The sequence below is a fragment of the Bos javanicus genome, chromosome 29 (genome assembly GCF_032452875.1).
Source record: "Bos javanicus breed banteng chromosome 29, ARS-OSU_banteng_1.0, whole genome shotgun sequence".
Lineage (NCBI taxonomy): Eukaryota > Metazoa > Chordata > Mammalia > Artiodactyla > Bovidae > Bos > Bos javanicus.
The window spans coordinates 25,203,687-25,221,338 of NC_083896.1; the positions used below are offsets into that span (position 1 = coordinate 25,203,687).

The 17,652-nt window shown below is 47.6% G+C and overlaps 1 protein-coding gene across 6 annotated transcripts in view; it reads right to left on the reverse strand.

Annotated features, from left to right (window-relative positions):
* NAV2 (neuron navigator 2) overlaps window positions 1-17,652 on the reverse strand; it is a 425,616-nt gene that overhangs the window by 158,227 nt on the left and 249,737 nt on the right. For all 6 annotated transcript variants that reach the window (XM_061406213.1, XM_061406214.1, XM_061406212.1 and 3 more), the window contains 3 exons: window positions 13,258-13,370; window positions 6,928-7,036; window positions 4,184-4,573 (listed from right to left, as the gene is read on the reverse strand). In XM_061406213.1, the coding sequence (XP_061262197.1) occupies window positions 4,184-4,573; window positions 6,928-7,036; window positions 13,258-13,370 (612 nt within the window). The remainder of the gene's footprint in view (window positions 1-4,183; window positions 4,574-6,927; window positions 7,037-13,257; window positions 13,371-17,652) is intronic.

A 17,652-nucleotide genomic window follows, 5' to 3' on the forward strand; every position in this document is an offset into this window, starting at 1 on the left:
CGGGCTTCAGTGTCACAGAGTTCAGCAGTGGTAGAGCAGGATTCAATCTTACCTGATATTTGTCTGTTTTCTTTCCACTACACCAGCTGCCTCAGCAATCTGGCTTATTGGGCAGATTCTGAAGCACAGACTAAAGGGCCGGTCCTTCAATATCTACAGCCTTGTCATGTTTATAAAAGGAAAAAGAACGGAGTGCAAAGGACATTAAATGGTGTGCCCTGAGCTCTGCATATAAAGGCAAGTGGGTAACTGAACCTCAAAGGAGAAACTCACACGCACTTCCACAGAGTGGAGTCGTGCTTCACTAGTGCTCTAGAATGTCACGACTAGGAGGAGTGTGAGATGCCATCTGGGCCGCCTCTCTTCACTGTGCAGGTAAGCCTCTACATTAAAAGTAACTGGTGGGGGGAGAGGGAGGGAGTTGGAAACAGACCAGCGTGCTCCAATTTCAATAATTGGGTGGTTTGCTTACATTTCCACACTTGCATCTACACTTGCTCTAAGTGCTATCTCACTTGCTAAAAATGTAAGCTTCCCAAAGCAGGAAGTGAAACGTAAACATTTGTGCTTTTTAGCAGGCATAACAGCTCTGGTTTGAATAGCTAAAGAGACTAGGAATGTCTCACTGTAACATCCCTAAAGTTCAGTTTAGGGTGTTTCAATGTCGCCACCTTGTGGAAACTGTTGGTAGTACATGAAAATAAACGCCTTCACTTATTAAAAGACTGACCTGACAAGAGAATAAATGTTTCTTTAAATAAGAAAATCTCAAAATAATCCCAAAATGTTTGGTTGTATATCACAGTGGGAAGTGATAAAGATAACCCTGACACCATGCTGAATACCAATGGTCTTCTTAACAATAAGAATTAAAATAATTATTAAATAAATTTAACTATAAATTATTTTAATTTTAATAAAAATTTAATTGTAAATTATTAAAATAATTTAAAAAATTAAATTATATGCAATTTTAGTAATACGCATATATCACTGTTTTCATGGGCTTCCTAGCTGGCGCGATAGTGGTAAAGAAGTCACCTGCCAATGCATGAGACAAGAGAGACGTGGGCCAAGCCCTGGGTTGGGAAGATCCCCCTGGAGGAGGGCATGGCAACACACTCTAGTCTTCTTGTCTGAAAAATCCCATGGACGGAGGAGCCTGGCGGGCTCCAGTCCAGAGGATCGAAGTTGGACACAACTGAAGTGACTTGGCACGCATGCTCACGCACACTGTTTTCCTGTTCATGTAAAACTAGAGACACGAAATGATGCTCTAAGTTTACGGGATCATTTGATTTACCGTTAACTGTCCCAGCTATGAGGGCAGCAGAAAGCTGTTGCACAGTAAGAGTTTGGAGGCGCCTGTCTTCCAAGATTTCACCGTGGGATGGTTCTACAAGCAACAGGCAGAAAGCCAAAGTACCCCTATCTGTAAGCTTTAAATAAAAGAACACTTCTGGACAGACAGGTAGAACTAAGTAAATCAATTCTGAAATAAACTCAAGTAGCTGTGTTATTTCAACACGGCAATGAAATCCTGGAGAAGGTGGGCCGGTACACTGGTTAAGGAGCTGCGTTCAGGAGCACTAGCCCTGAGCCCTGCCTCTTAACTACTCAACTTGGGCAAGTGGTTTAACCTTCCTGAGCCTCAGTTTACTCTTCCATAAGATGGGGATTTATGATATTACCTACTTCAAAGGATTGCTGTGAGGGAAGAAGATAATATATATAAAGCACAATGCTTGGCATGTAGTGGGAGAACGAGCTATTATTAAGAAAATACTGACTCACCCACGGGGTTCTTGATCACTACATTCAGGAAAATGAATGGCATGATCATCATGCCTGATTTTTATTATCTGTAATTTTACCTGTTAGAATGTTAGAGGAGGGAAAGATCTTGAAGGACTTCTGGGCAAGCCAGGTTAACAGATGAAGGGATCACGGGCAAGCGGGGTAGATGAATGCTTGTTCAGCTTCCACGGGGATCTGCAACTGGGGCAAACGCAGGAAGCCAAGCCTCAGGCCACACAGGGTCATGGCCTGGCTCAGACATCACCTCCTCACTCCCCTTATCTTCGCATGTTACAGGGAGGTTGGGCTTGCTCCTTCATCCATGCAGCTGTGTGCTTGCCAGTTCAGCAAAGTTTATATACTCCTACCTGTACAAGGCACTAGGGATTCAGTGGTGGGCAAGCCGGATTCTCCTGCTGCATCATGGCACTTACTGCTGTAAGCAGGAGCAGGCGGAGAGACAATAAAATACAAACCCATCCTGACAATAATCACATGGACGAAGGAGCCTGGCAGGCTACACACCATGGGGTCGCAAAGAATCAGACACGAGTGAGTGAAACACACACCCAGGATAATTCTTAACACTGATAAGCTTCCAAATGAGTATAAATACAGTGATGGAGAATAGGCCTGGGACAAGTCACATACAGGACTTGAAGTTGAAAGGTCAAGGAGGACCCTTTAAAGAGATGCTGACAGAGCAGCCAGAAGGAACCAGTATAGAGATCTGGGCGACAGGACCGAGGCAGAGAAACAGTGCAAAGGCCCTGAGGCAGGGAAGAGCTTGATGAGAAGGAACACAAAACCAGCTGCAGCAGAAGGAGAATGGAGAACAGCCAGCCCTCGGAGGCAGGTACTGACCTGCCTCCTGAGAAACCTATATGCAGGTCAGGAAGCAACAGTTAGAACTAGACCCGGAACAACAGACTGGTTCCAAATAGGAAAAGGAGTACGTCAAGGCTGTATATTGTCACCCTGCTTATTTAACTTCTATGCAGAGTACATCATGAGAAACGCTGGGCTGGAAGAAGCACAAGCTGGAATCAAGATTGCCGGGAGAAATATCAATCACCTCAGATATGCAGATGACACCACCCTTATGGCAGAAAGTGAAGAGGAACTAAAAAGCCTCTTGATGAAAGTGAAAGAGGAGAGGGAAAAAGTTGGCTTAAAGCTCAACATTCAGAAAACGAAGATCATGGCATCTGGTCCCATCACTTCATGGGAAACAGATGGGGAAACAGTGGAAACAGTGTCAGACTTTATTTTTCTGGGCTCCAAAATCACTGCAGATGGTGACTGCAGCCATGAAATTAAAAGACCCTACTCCTTGGAAGGAAAGTTATGACCAACCTAGATAGCATATTCAAAAGCAGAGACATTACTTTGCCAACAAAGGTCTGTCTAGTCAAGGCTATGGTTTTTCCAGTGGTCATGTATGGATGTGAGAGTGTGAAGAAAGCTGAGCGCTGAAGAATTGATGCTTTTGAACTGTGGTGTTGGAGAAGACTCTTGAGAGTCCCTTGGACTGCAAGAAGATCCAACCAGTCCATTCTAAAGGAGATCAGTCCTGGGTGTTCTTTGGAAGGAATGATGCTAAAGCTGAAACTCCAGTACTTTGGCCACCTCATGGGAAGAGTTGACTCATTGGAAAAGACCCTGATGCTGGGAGGGATTGGGGGCAGGAGGAGAAGGGGACGACAGAGGATGAGATGGCTGGATGGCATCACTGACTCGATGGACATGAGTTTGAGTGAACTCTGGGAGTTGGTGATGGACAGGGAGGCCTGGAGTGCTGTGATTCACGGGGTCGCAAAGAGTCGTACACGACTGAGCAACTGAAATGAACTGAACTGAAGGGCCAGACCCACCAGGCTCAGGGGTCTGGATTCTACCCATACGGTTTGCTAAAGGACTGACACAGTATGGTCTGGAGCCTGGTTGGGACCGCCCAGCGAGTTACCGCCAGGCTTGGACTGCAGCCCAGGTCGTGTGTCTCTCGGCCCAGAAGGCTCCCCTCCACAGCACACAGCCTTCGACATGGACAGGACATGAGGAAGGCAGTTTGCTCTCCCCCAGAGAACATTGGACTTCCCTGGTGGCTCAGACGGTAAAGAATCTACCTGCAGTGCAGGAGACCCCAGTTTGATCCCTGCATCAGAAAGATCCCCTGGTGAAGGAAATGGCAACCCAGTCCAGTATTCTTGCCTGGAGAACTCCATAGACAGAGGAGCCTGGCGGGCCACAGTCTGTGGGGTCGCAAAGAGTCAGACATGACTGAGTGACGAACACCTCACTCCAGAGAACGTTAGGAAGTCCCGCAGAAGAGAAGGCAGGTGCCAGGCCGCCACTCCATGAGAAGAGCAGCAGCACAGGTACTCACCCGCTGGTGATGTCGTCCGCCCGCATGTTCTTGCTCAGCACATCCCCGTCGCTCATGTACCCAGGTGCATCCATGCTGATGGCCTCCAGGTCCATCTCATCTCCCGCCTTGTCCGAGACGTCCACGTGGCAGACACTGCTGCCCCTGGAGGCCAGCTGCCTCCGCAGGGGGGCAGAGTACACGTAGCGGCCTGACTCGGTGTTGATGAAGCGGCTGGCGTTGGCTCGGGGAGGGTACCCATTGCCCATCGAGGGGGCGTCTCCCGCCTGCAGCCGGGGGCTGGACTGGCCGAGCCTCCAGGCCAGGGGAGTGGGCCTGCCCGTCAAGCTGAGGATACTGCGCCCGCTGATCTCTGTGGTGACGTTGGTGTCAAACGTGGTTTCCAACGTGCTAGAGACATAAAATCGGCCTTGTGTTAGACCCCGATGTGCCCAGCGGTCTTTGTGTTTACATCCTCTTTAATTTCTTTTCTAGAACTATGAAATACTTCCCATATACAAAACAGGATCAAAAAATAAGGTACCAACGTACCACCCAGTGTAGTTCTGCTGTTAAAAATGAAAAGATGAAGCTGCATGCCTGAGTGACATTGCGAAAAGCCCAGTGGGGACTTTTCCCCTAAAACGTGGTACAAGTGCCCACGACCAGTTACTTCATTTTTTAATATTTACTTTTCATTCACTCATTTGCCGGTGCCGAGTCGCAGGTGCAGCACGAGGGATCTTTAGTTGCGCCATGTGGCATCGAGTTTCCTGACCAGGGATCGAACCTGAGCCCCCCGCATTGGCAGCATGGAGTCTTAGCCCCCGGACCACCAGGGCAGGCCCCCAGTTACTTTAAAGAAATGATCTTAACCAGTCTTCTTTGTAACCCAGGAAGGGACACAGACCATGCTGGACTGATAACGATGGGACATAGCGCCTGCCCGCTTGTCCTTGGATGCTGCCTTTCATCTCTTCCTTCCTAAAGGCGGGAGGTACCCGTCCTCCCCGGGGTCCTAAGACATTTCACGTCCTCAGCTCTCTCCAGACCGAGCAGGTGGGGAGGGCCCTGATTTTCTCACTCTGTAACATGCATTTCCCCCACACATTTGCTTCTCCCCTCTTTTGTCCAAAATGACAATTAAACTTTGGGGGCAAAAGACCAGAAATGAGAGATGAGTGTCTGGGCTGGTGACGCGTGAAACTAGCTGGGTCTGAATCTGCCAGGAGACTGAGCTCGTCCCGGGTCTTGCCACACCATCAAGATGAGAAACATGGGGTCTCTTAACAACTAATCGACCAGAGAGGTATTAATACGTCTTTGGTTACCCGAACGTTATTGACGGGAGTGTTTCGATATTCACTGATGTAACAAGTCGCTGGCCACAGGTGCTAGTTTCTGCAAAAATCCCCCGGTCAATAATGTGTTAACTAGGCAGAGAGAGTGAGAGTCCTTTCCTACAGAAGAAAGCATGGACGCTTTCCCTCCTCTCATGATCAGCATCTTAGCTTGAGCCGAGAAATCCACCAAACTACTGGAACCGACTTTCAGTCAGTCTCAGTGATGATGGTGGAAGGACGGAGGTGACTTATCTCATCACAGAGGGGCAGGCCAGTGCCTGGCTCCAGGCCAGCACCATCCCAGCCCGGGGTACTCACCTCTGAAAGGAACCAATTAGGTACCCCAGCTGCTTTTCTTTCCCTCCGATCTGGGAAGCAGCCTGCCTGACATTTCTCATCTTGGGAACCCCTGCGATTTAGGTGGGCTTCCCAGGCAGCACTAGTGGTAAAGAACCTCCTGCCAATGCAGGAGACATAAGAGACGTGGATTCCATCCCTGCTCAGAAGATCCCCTGGAGGAGGGCATGGCAAGCCACTCCAGTATTCTTTCCTAGAGAATCCCATGGACAGCAGAGCCTGGTGGGCTACAATCCATGGGGTAGCAAAGAGTCGGACAAGACAGAAGCGACTTCACATGCATGCAAGGTTTAGGCCCTGGTCTTCAAGAACCCATGGTGCTTAATCCTATTCTGCCAAAGCTGCAGGCAGAGGGGGAGCCCAGCAATCTCCCGCTGTGTTCATTTATCAAAAAGACTGAAACTGGAGAAGCAAAGGAGACCTCCCTGACCTGGGAGCTCACAAGGGTTAACTAGGCCTCTACCTTGATCGTCAAGGCCAAACACAAACCGTAAAACCTGGTTCTGCCCAAATCATGAAGGATGCCCAGGGCTGCATCCTCTTCACCTTCTCGCTCAACAGTGAAAAGAAGCTGATAAATGTTTCCAACGTAATCCTAGAGTTCATCCAACGAAACTGTGGTTTAAACATGATCCTCCGCTTTTATAAATATTTCCGTACGTGCTTTATACACGTGCATGACTAACAGCGTTACAGAGTGCTGGGGATCAGAAGAGAGGCAGGAATGCGAGTTACTCATTTTATCACACAGGTCAAGTACAGTTCACCTGCTCATTTTAACAGCCCAATATCATTTTGGAAAACGCAAGCAAAGGGAAATTTCAACGCAGCTGGTCTGCCACATCCCTCCTGCTTTGGGAAGGAATCCGTCTCTATGGATTTTTGCTCCTGACACTTCTGCATGCCATCTGGTATGCTCAGTGAATTTCAGCACAATCCAGGTTATTTATTCCATTATTAACTAAATCACTTATGTGGCTAGAGCAGGAACACACCACGGCAGGAGCAGCCATGTGATAATCAAGTTACCAGCTGACTCAGGGAAGTGATTCACGCTCCAGGTACCTGTGTGTAACCTGAGTTCCCCGTAAACTGGACATGGTCTCCTCCAAATTCTGCCGCAGATCAGCAATATTCTTCACTGTCCGCAGTCGCCGAGCCTCGGGATCCTCCCCTGGAGAGACAAAGGTGAAGACTGTTTAAGTTCTCAGGTAGATGGGGAGATTCATGGGAACAGCAGTCGTGTCCATGACCATAACCATGCTGCCTGCTCGGGACCTGGCTCATCACACATCCTCAAGAAGGATTTGCGAGTGAATGAATGGATGGATGGAGGAATACCCGAAGGAAGGCATTAAACCTAAGTAGAGAAGTCTGTCATCTCCCTGCAGGTCCCTCCAGCAATAGGTGAGGTCTAGCTTATGAGACAAAGACAGAGTCTGAGACAGTAAACACATTCCCACACTGTCTCCCATAAAGACAGACACATGTTAGGTCTGAGCCCTGCCCACAGAAGTGGGAAAGGCCTTTTGCTTTCTCCTCCATAGTAGGCGCTGCTATCTACTGACCCAACATTACTTATTTATGTATTTTGGGCTGTGCTGGGTTTTCACTGCGGCTCAGGCTTTCTCCAGTTGTGGTGAGCAGGGACCACTCTGTGGTGCTGTGCAGGCTTCTCATTGCCGTGACTTTTCTTATCGTGGAGCACAGGCTTCAGTAGCTGTGGTTTCTGGGCTTCGCTGCCCCGAGGCATGTGGGATCTTCCTCTAGGAAGGGATCAAACCCGTGTCTCTTGCATTGGCAGGCAGATTCTTTAGCACTGAGCCACCAAGGAAGCCCTGATGCAACATTATAGATGGCTCATTTGTAGTGGCTAAAAGATCTGCACCTATTGATCATTAATATTTCTACAGAGAGAGGTTTGCCTTCTTGGCCTGATTTGTTACGTCATCTCGAATTCTGGCTCCTCTCCTCCCTGGCTGAGTGGTCACGAGGAAGAGGAGAGGTCACCCTCTCCGCCCTTCACACGCCACGGTCCTAACAGAAGACACTGGCAGTGCTGGTCTCAGTGGACTGTGGCAGGACTAAATGAAGATCCCGAAGTGCAGCGCCCACCTGATCACGCCAGCTGGTGCTGCCGAGTGGGCAACGTTCCAGAAGAGTCAGGCTTCTCTCTGGGGGACGAGGGACTTCCATTCCTGGGCAACATTTCCCACTAAATGTTCCCAACAATTCCCACCTCTCCACTGGTCTGGAGAGGTGAAGCTGGCACAAACAGCCCAGGAGAAAGAGGCCACATACAAGCTAGGAAGCCACACCCCCTCTTAGAGAAGCCTCGGCCTGGGGGTGTCTGGCCATTCTGTCTTGTTTGGGCTTATGGGGGGAGAAGAAAAGTTGAATAACTACAATAGTGATGAGAGGAATCACACATCTTTCCCTCAGAGTAATTTCAGGAGAGCTGAGAAGACCACCATCAAGGGTCTTTTAAAGCTGATGACTATTTCAAGTACTGAGCAGTATTTCTAAATTAAGCTCCATACAGAATATGGTACACATGGGCGACAGCAAGTGGGATTTCAGCAGACACCAAGTGGAACTTCCAGCAAGTGTCATCAACAGGGCAACAGGCAGCTAAGAAAAAGCATAGAATTAACTCTCCTTCTGAGACAGATGACCACTTCTTAGGTTATTCTCAACACGGTGGTGCCTGGAGGCTGGGTTCAATGATTGATTCTATGAAGAAATTTGCTATAGCAAACTCTCTGGCCTTGAAAACGTCAGTGTTTTCAATTTTCTCCCCGCTCCTAACCAAGAGAAATTTGAAAGGCATTTTTCCCTTATCTGAAAAGTAGTCAGACCTGCATTTCCCACCCAGTTCTTTAAAGTACATACGAACGTCCATGTTTTTAAACGAAAGCAGTGATGAATGTCTACTTTACCTTCCCCTAATGGCTTTGGAGGAATGTAATTGCATCTATCCACAGGGCCATCAATTAAATATCTTTCACTGCCAGTTTGGCCACATTTTATCTGTGTAAAGGCTGCCAAAAAAAGGTACTGATCTTTTGGATGGCTCCAGGCCCTGCAGGGAACATTTATTATGAAGCTAAGTCTAGGCACCAGTTTTCAAATTATCTTCATTAATTAACTTAATCATGCACAACAGTATAATAACTATATTTACAGGCACACCTTGTTCTATTGTGCTTTGCTGATACTGTGATCTTTACAGACTGAAGGTTTGTGGCAACTCTGCTTCGACCGCGTCTGTCAGTGCTGTTTTTCCATCGGCACTCGCTTACTCTGTGTCTCTGTGTCACACTTTGGTGATTCTGCCAATATTTCCAACCCTCCACCAGCGAAAAGACTATGACTCATTGAAGGTTCAGACAATGGTTGGCATTTTTTTAGCAATGAAGTATTTTTCAATTAAGTACGTTGTTCAAAATAGTACGTTGTTTTTTTAGACATAATGTTACTGCATACTTAATAGACTAGAATATAGTGGAAACACACAGCTTTTCATGTTGCTCAGTTGTGTCCGACTCTTTTGCAACCCTGTGGACTGTGGCCAGCCAGGCAGTTCTGTCCATGGGATTTCCCAGGCAAGAATACTAGAGTGGGTAGCCATTTCCTTCTCCAGGGCATCATGCCTGGGATTGAACTTACACCTCCTGCATTGGCAGGTGGGTTCTTAACCCTCTGAGCCACCAGAGAAGTGCACTGGAAAACCAAAAAAAAATCTGTGTGACTTGCCTTCTTGCAGTCTTTACTTCACTGCAGTGGTCTGGAACCAAACTGGCAATGTCTCTGAGGCAGGTCTGTATATGTCCACGTCCCTACTGACGTCTTAATGACACATTTGCCTGTGTTAAGTCTCCTAAGACAAAGGTCTTTGACACAGAGTTGTAACTCACCTTTGTTCCTGGTAACCCCCACACAAATCTAGATATGCTCAAGAAATATTTATTGCCCCAAAAATGTCTGGTCAGTGTAGGATGAAAGAGAAAGGACAGATTGTGCACTCCAACAGATAAAGGTTTGCACAGTGGCATTGCCACTTATTAGCCACTTGATGCTGCTGCTGCTGCTGCTAAGTCGCTTCAGTCGTGTCCAACTCTGTGCGACCCCATAGACGGCAGCCCACCAGGGTTCCCGTCCCTGGGATTCTCCAGGCACGAACACGGGAGTGGGTTGCCATTTCCTTCTCCAATGCATGAAAGTGAAAAGTGAAAGTGAAGTCACTCAGTCGTGTCCGACTCTTAGCGACTTGACCTTGGACAAATCACTTATCCTCTCTGAATGTCATCTGTAAAATGGGGATAAAAGTCCTTCCCTTAGGTTAGAAGGATCAGATGAGATGACACGTGATATCCCTAAGCAACTGACCAAATAGTCCCATAAACGTCCATCCCTAAATACATCCATTTGTTGTCATTTCAAGGAACTGGCTGTAGATAAGCTGGATTCAACCTCATACTTACAAGCTACGACGTAGTGTCTCCATAAAATTATTCACTGTACAGCCACACACATGATACAACCACACACATGAGTTTCACCGCTTAAATGTAGGGCTCATTGAATCTGAATGAACTGTTTCCCCCGAGGAGTCCCACTGGGAAATATATGCTCCCCTCAAAGATTCCAAGGGCAATGTAGACACACAGACTAGTAATCCACCTGCCTTGCTCAGGTGATGATGTTCTAAACTGCCCATTCTGCATGCTGGAAGATGGGCTCAGTATAAGATCTCCGTCCCAACTCATTGTCTGAACAAAATAAACACACAGCGTGCCCCAAGGGAAATGACTGGGCCCTTGAAGCCCATCTACTATGAACCATTCCATGTTTACCCGTGACTCTCCTCACCTGCCCAAGGCAGTCCCCTCCCAAGCCAGGCATTACGATGGAGAGAACAGCACGTTCTGATCACACAGAGCAGATGTGAGGATGGCAGGGTGTTAACATGGGGAACACGGATAGGACTGGGAGTTTTTACTTGGAAGAGGGAGGCTAGGGGACACGCTGCTGCAGGAAAGGAATGGAAATTGTCCATGAGCTTCAGGAGGCTGGATTATGTCCAGTGATTTAGAAATGGAAGGATAAAAGACTCCATTACCAGGTAAAGCCAGCTAGGTATGGAAGGGCTGCCTCATGAAGGAATAGCTTTTCCATCACAAGAAGTATTCCACCAGAGGCTGAAAGACAACTCGTCAGTGAATGACAGAAGGGATTCACGGACTGGGTAAGGAGTGGATGTGGTTCCTCCTACAATCCGAGCTGCATATCTCACCTGTAACTGTGTGAATGGTAGAGCACCACAGGACAGTCCACCTACTTGCATGAGTAAGAGGAAAGAACTAAGCAACAGATCAAAGAGTCTCATAAATGGCAATTTCTGGACACACACATTTGTGGTCATTTCAAGGGACTGGCTGTAGATAAGCTGACTTCAACCTCATACACACACGCTGTTGTATGACGTCTCCACAAAACCATTCACACACATGACACAGCCACGCGTGTGAGTGTCACTGCTTAAATATAAAGACAAGTTATCCCAGTTCAGAAAGTTCCCTTAGCAACTAAAACCCTTCGACTTCACACCGAAGAGCGCTTGATTAGCCATGACTGGCTGCACAGTTCTGGTCCCCAAACCCACAGACAGCATCTCAGGCTTTCTGAGCTCTCACTTGGTTGCTGTCCTGATGCACAGGAGACATGGGGAGGAAAAGAAAAAGGACTGAAAAGATCACAGGCTGCCATCCGTCCCTCTGAAATTTAAGTGTTATGTGGAATGGTCTCCGGCTGCCGCCCTCACTTCTCAGATGTAAACTTCACTGAGCCCCTGGGTCTGACGTGAATCCACACTCCTCCACAAGACACACGTCTGACCCATGCCAGCTGCTGGATCACTGGCCTGGCTCTTTTGATGTGTGCACATATGAACACGATCTGGAATGTGTGTGGAGACCTGAGCAGTCATTAACCCCCATACCCTTCTCCTGAGAGCTGACCCTTTTCCTGCACCATCCAGGTTCTCACATGCAAGGGAGCTAAAACCTGAGAGAGAAGGAAATGTAAAATCAATCCCAAATGTGGGGCCCCAAACCACTGCAAGATGGATCACTTACAAATGGCTGGAAACTTCTCTGTCTCCTCAACGTGCCCGGCCAGCAAGAGCCAGAGGGAAAGAGCTAAACCTCTTAGATCCTCTGAAATGAACACTCAGAGTTAATGGTCAAACGGGTGGATGAGTCGATCATACGGGCTGCATACCAACTCCACTGCTGTGCCATGGCTATTAAAATGGGGCGGTCACAGATACTTAAGTCTAATAAATGGATTTTAAACATGGATTTAGTTTTTAACCCAACCCAGGAAGTGGTATGATATGCAAAGAATAACACAGCCACTGCTCAGTATATGGCTTCCCACTCACTTCCCTGATTATAAGTTGCTGGGACGCAGGGCACAGAGCTGGGAACAGGGATAAGCACAGGGAAAGCGGTGGCTCAGAATGCGCTGCAGCAGGAATTCAATTCTGATGCTACTTCTGTGTCTTTAAATGAACACTGTGACGGTATAACGCTAATAAATATTTGTGGAATTAACTGTATGACAATTGCAGATTTTATGTTTTTATATGATATGACATCCTTTAATCATCATTCCTGTCTAGTGAAAGTGTTAGTCGCTCAGTTGTGTCTGACGCTTTGCGACCCTGTGGACTGTAGCCCACCAGGCTCCTCTGTCCATCGAATTCTCCAAGCAAGAATACTGGAGTGGGTTGCCATTCCCTTCTCCAGGGGATCTTCCCGAACTGGGGAATCAAACCCCGGTCTCGCACATTGCAGGCAGATTCCTTAACACCATCTGAATGATTAGGGAAGCCGCTCCTTGCTAGGTTACATTTAAATAAAATTTAGACTTTTGTTTTTGGTAAAAGAAATATGCTGAAATCTTCTTTCCAACTGTCTGAGGATTCTCAGAACAATTTTCAATCAGTGTTTCTAGAAAGGAAATTTGAAAAAAGTCAAAACATTTTAGAGTTCTAACTCTTTTTGGAAAGCAACTCTATCTGAAGACTGAACAAGGAGATTTAAGGTGAAGTGTCCCAAGCCCAGAGCCCCCACATGAGTGGGGTGGAGTATGGCTTAAAGCAGAATTCACCAACAGGTAAAAGACTTTTTATAGTCTGGGAAGGAGGGAATAGTGAGAGAGAGAAGAGGGGGAAAAAAAGGAAGCTGGAAGACGGAAAATCAGTCTGGCTCATCAATCAAAGCAACAGTGAAGCAACTTCACGACGAGCTGGGTTCAGCACTTCCAGCGGTGGTTGCTTGGGAGGCCTCACTTCCCAGAGACAGGGAAGTTCCAGGGCTCTGTACTCACCAGTGAGTTCCTCCAAGGCAGGCTGTCCACTCTTGGTGTAGTGGCTGGGCTCCATGGTCACACCCCCTGAGCTGGATTCGGCAGTAACATTCCCTTCGGTGTCTGTCTGGGACCTTCACACACAAACCAGAGCAGACATACTTGTCACAAGCAGTAACTACCCCATCTGGACCACTGTGCTCTGATCACAACCCCTGTGAGCCCCTCCTTTGGTGAGAAGCTTTAGAACAGAGCAGACCAGCAGACAGATTCTAAATAATTCATCGATGCACATGGAGCGATGTCCCAGAAACAGAGAGAGCCACCGAAGTGTAAAAGATGAAATATTCATCACCCAAATGGAGGGTCTGCAATCCTTCACTGGGGAACGTGTCTCTGCGTCCCCTTTGGGGAGCTAGATCTAGCCAGCGAAAGGCTGGCAAGTACCCAGCGGTTTGGATCATTTAACCTGTGCCAAAGAGCCACTTCTAAGTAACCAGCGATGCCAGCAAGCCAAGCATGAAGATGATTCCACTGGCAGCCCCGTGCGCCACCCCCGCCCCCCGCCCAGATCCTCCTGACACGGCTGTCTCTGGAGAGGTGACTGTACAACCGGCCAGGAGTGGGTGCCAAGCAGGTGTGTTTGCCCTCCAGGTCTGATTCAGAGCTCAGATCTCCTGAGATGAAAGGTCTCACTGATCATTATTTCAACACTTGACTGAAATCTGTACTTCCCCAAACCTTCTCCATGCCCTTATTTGTCAAGCAAATCGAGACAATCAAGCAATGTGCTCTAGCCACAATTACCTCTGCTTATTCAGGCGTGCCAGGCAAATATAATTACATTCGGATACATAACCCTGGGTGTAATGTTATTCATTCATCGGCATCCTCAGCTAATTCAACCAGATTTCACTCTCTATGAAAAAGTGTTTGCCAAGAATGTGAATTGCCTAAAACAGACTGTGGGGGAGGTACCGATAAGCCCCACATCATCCATCTACACTCCCCCCAACCTCTGCCTTCCTATTGACGCCATCGGTTCCCCATTCCCATCATCTCTGAATTTAAAGGATTTCCATGCTCTCTGTGTTCCTCTCCTTCTTTTGACCAGAATCCAAGCTTTCATCATCTCTGCCCAGGCCGGTGAACAGGTATATTGCTCCAGCCATAGAGCTTACAAATGACAGCCAGATATAGAAACCAGCCCACGGATGATTCTTACTGGTCTGCCTAGTATCTTTCAAAGCTTTTGAATTCATGTCCACATTTAAAACTGGAGAGAGGTCACCAAAAAAATCTGGATTTCTGTCCTTTTCTCAGTAAAAGCAAGTCTGGAAGGACTGAGCTCACTTTCTTGCAGGGCGCCACCTGCTGGTGAAAAGTGGTGGCGGTCCCCTTTGGGGAGGCGTGAGGATCCCTTTCCCGGAGTCCCATTCACCCTGAACCACTCAGGGTGCTGCTTCTGTGGTATCACCTCTGCGGGCCCAAGCAGGCACCTGAACTGTGATCTCTATCTTAGACTGTTTCCAGGTCTTGTCCACCCCCCATTCTATTCTCCACTGACCTCAGTGACCCTGATGTGATCTTTCATCTTTTGATTAAAGGCCTCTAATGGTTTTCCGTTGCCCGCAGAATAAGACCTAAAGTCCTTATTGTGATAGAGGATGCCCTACTTCACAGGATTCTTCCTCCTTCATTTCCAACCCGTCTCCTGGCGCTCCTGCCTTTACACACGGCCCTGCCCTGTGCTCCACCCACATGTGGCTTCTCTCCAGTCCCAGCTCATACCCAGCCCTTCACAATTTTGTCTTTGTAGTCACTGTGCCCTTTGACTGAAGGCTCTTTTCCTCTTTCTTCCTTAGTTTGCTCCTGATCTGCCTTGAAGGCACAGCCCCGGTGTCATCTTGGTTTGGAAGCTTTCCCCAATTCTTGGCCAGCAGATGACTCCACCTCTTGTGCGTTTCTGTTCTCCTGATGTCTACTTATTACAGTAAGATCTAATTAATAAACCTTTCCTCCATTAGATTAAGAGCTCTCTGAAGGCTAAGACTGGCTCTTTTGATGTGGGCATTTAAGAACACTCTGCTCCAATTCATATGCTAAGCAGGCACTCAGGTAGGGTGTGCTGAATGGATAAATGAGTTTTTAAGTCTAGAAAGATTCGGGGTAAGAGAAGGAGCATTGGCCTTGGAGGTCTGAACATGGAGCTGGCTGGAGTCTGCAGTCTTGATAGCCATGTACATCTCAGGAAATCACTGCACCTTGTAGAGAGGCGGGACCCTTATCTGGACATGGGATTACAACAGCGACCTCCCCTGGCTGCTACAAAACTCACAGGTGAAGCCACACAAAAGCACTTAGCGAAGTATAAAGCAACAGAGGTGTCCAGTGTGTCTTCTGAATTGGTAACTATAGTTCATTCCAAGCGATTTTTTAAAAAAAAATGATTTATTTTCCTTTTCCTCTTGGTAACATCATTAACATGAGAGGTTCTGGGGGGAGCACTGTTAAGTAATAAACAGTGAGCTGTAAACTTGAGAGAGAGAACCTGGAGCATAAATGGAGTCTAAACCACTTTCTAAAATCCTCTGATCTAGTCCTGTCTCCTCAATTTACAGATGAGGCTCAGCACGGGGCAGTGATTTACAGTCAAGACTATTTCATGGTTAAGTACTGGGTCCCTCTAGGTAGAGAGACTTGGCTATAAGCACGAGCTCTTCTGACTACCAGCTCTTTGACGTAGATCAAGTTATTTAATTATTCTAGGCCTCAGTTTGCTTATCGGAAAAATGGGGATAAAAAAGGTAGCCAGCTCGTGGAGTTGTGAGAACGATCCAGTGATCTGGGTTTCTGCACACATGTGGTGCACACTCAGCAGCGGTGCCTGCAGCCAGGTCCCAAGGCCACACAGGGATGCACAAGTGAACAAAAGACCAAGTCAAGCAACCTGACTCCTATCCCAGGGCTCTTCTCTCCAGCCCCCTCCTGGGCTCACCCAGAGGAAAGGCACCTCAGAGGAGGAACAAGGACATCACACGGGGTGAACACAAACTTCCGGGTTCAACACACGGGATGCTTTCTCCCTCCCATCTGTTGGACTTTAGCTCTTTACCATTAAGAGCTTTTCCTCTCATAGAAAAATCTTGAAATATTAAAAGAAAAAAAATAGAGGTTAAATGGTTTAGAATCTTTCAAATGATTACAGCCAGGAAAAAAAAGGAAGAGAGTGGAATTGACCGTGATCAGACTGTCACATATTTTAATTCTGAAAATGCAAATCAAAAATCTGGGAATAGCAGCGTGAATATGCCTGACTTTAAGATTATCCACATGACCACAATGATAAAAATTTCACGGCAAGCAATTCAGTTGCCTCCACGATCAGAAAACAGTTGTATAAAAAGTTGAGCATGGAGACCAGTGCTGAATCATTATCTAAGCCTTGGTACCCTTCTCAGGACTGTTAGCCGAGCTGATGACTTGATTTAATACAAAGATGACCACCTCCCATTTAAAAAGATCTGGTGTGACCCTCCCTGAAGGGGAGAGTGAACAAGGAAAAGGAAACAGCTTCTCGTCAGAAGCCTGACCTTCCCTCACGGGCTGGATGCTATGGGCTTGACTCTGCAATCAATCGCTTGAACCAGTCTTCCTATCAACTCTTGGCAGGAATGGTAACAGAACTAGAACTCACCTCAGGCAGAGAGAGCAGAAACATCTAATTTACTGGGGAACCATGCAGACTGAGGAAGCGGAAAGTATGGCCACGAGTCTGTGCATATGAACAGGTATGCGAACACACGTGTGAATACATGCTAAGGTGCATGCACATTTCATGTGTGAGTGTGTACTTGTGTCCTTATTTACGTGTGACTGACCATGATGTGCACTCACGCCTATGGGTATGTGTGTGTGTGTGTGTGTGTGTGTGTGTATAAGCTGCGTAGAAGCTGTAAAGGAAGAGCCTGGACTGTGACACTGAACCATTGGTCCCCTCGGTGCTATGGACGGCTCTTAGTTATCACTCAGCTGTGCAGAGTGGCCCACTGCCCGGCAGATCTCGAGCATAGGATCAAGCTGAGCACTGTGAACAGGGCTCTGGGACCCCCCAAGAGCAGGGCTGGGTGGCTTCCATCTGCCCAGACAGGACTCATCGCAAGAATCAAGCATCACACAGAGACGATGTCCCCCATCCTGTACAGGTGCGTGGTGTAACCAGAGGTTCTCACAGGCCACAACACCCAGAACAACAGCACCGGGCTCCCCGTGGTCTCCTGTGGTCCCCTGGATGTGCCATCAGAGACAGGCAGAGGGACTGACTGTGGAAACACTCAGGCTTGTCACCCCAAATACAACCCAGGTTCTCTGGTTCTTCTAGAACTAGTCCTTCCTTATGGTTACCCTTCTTCCTCA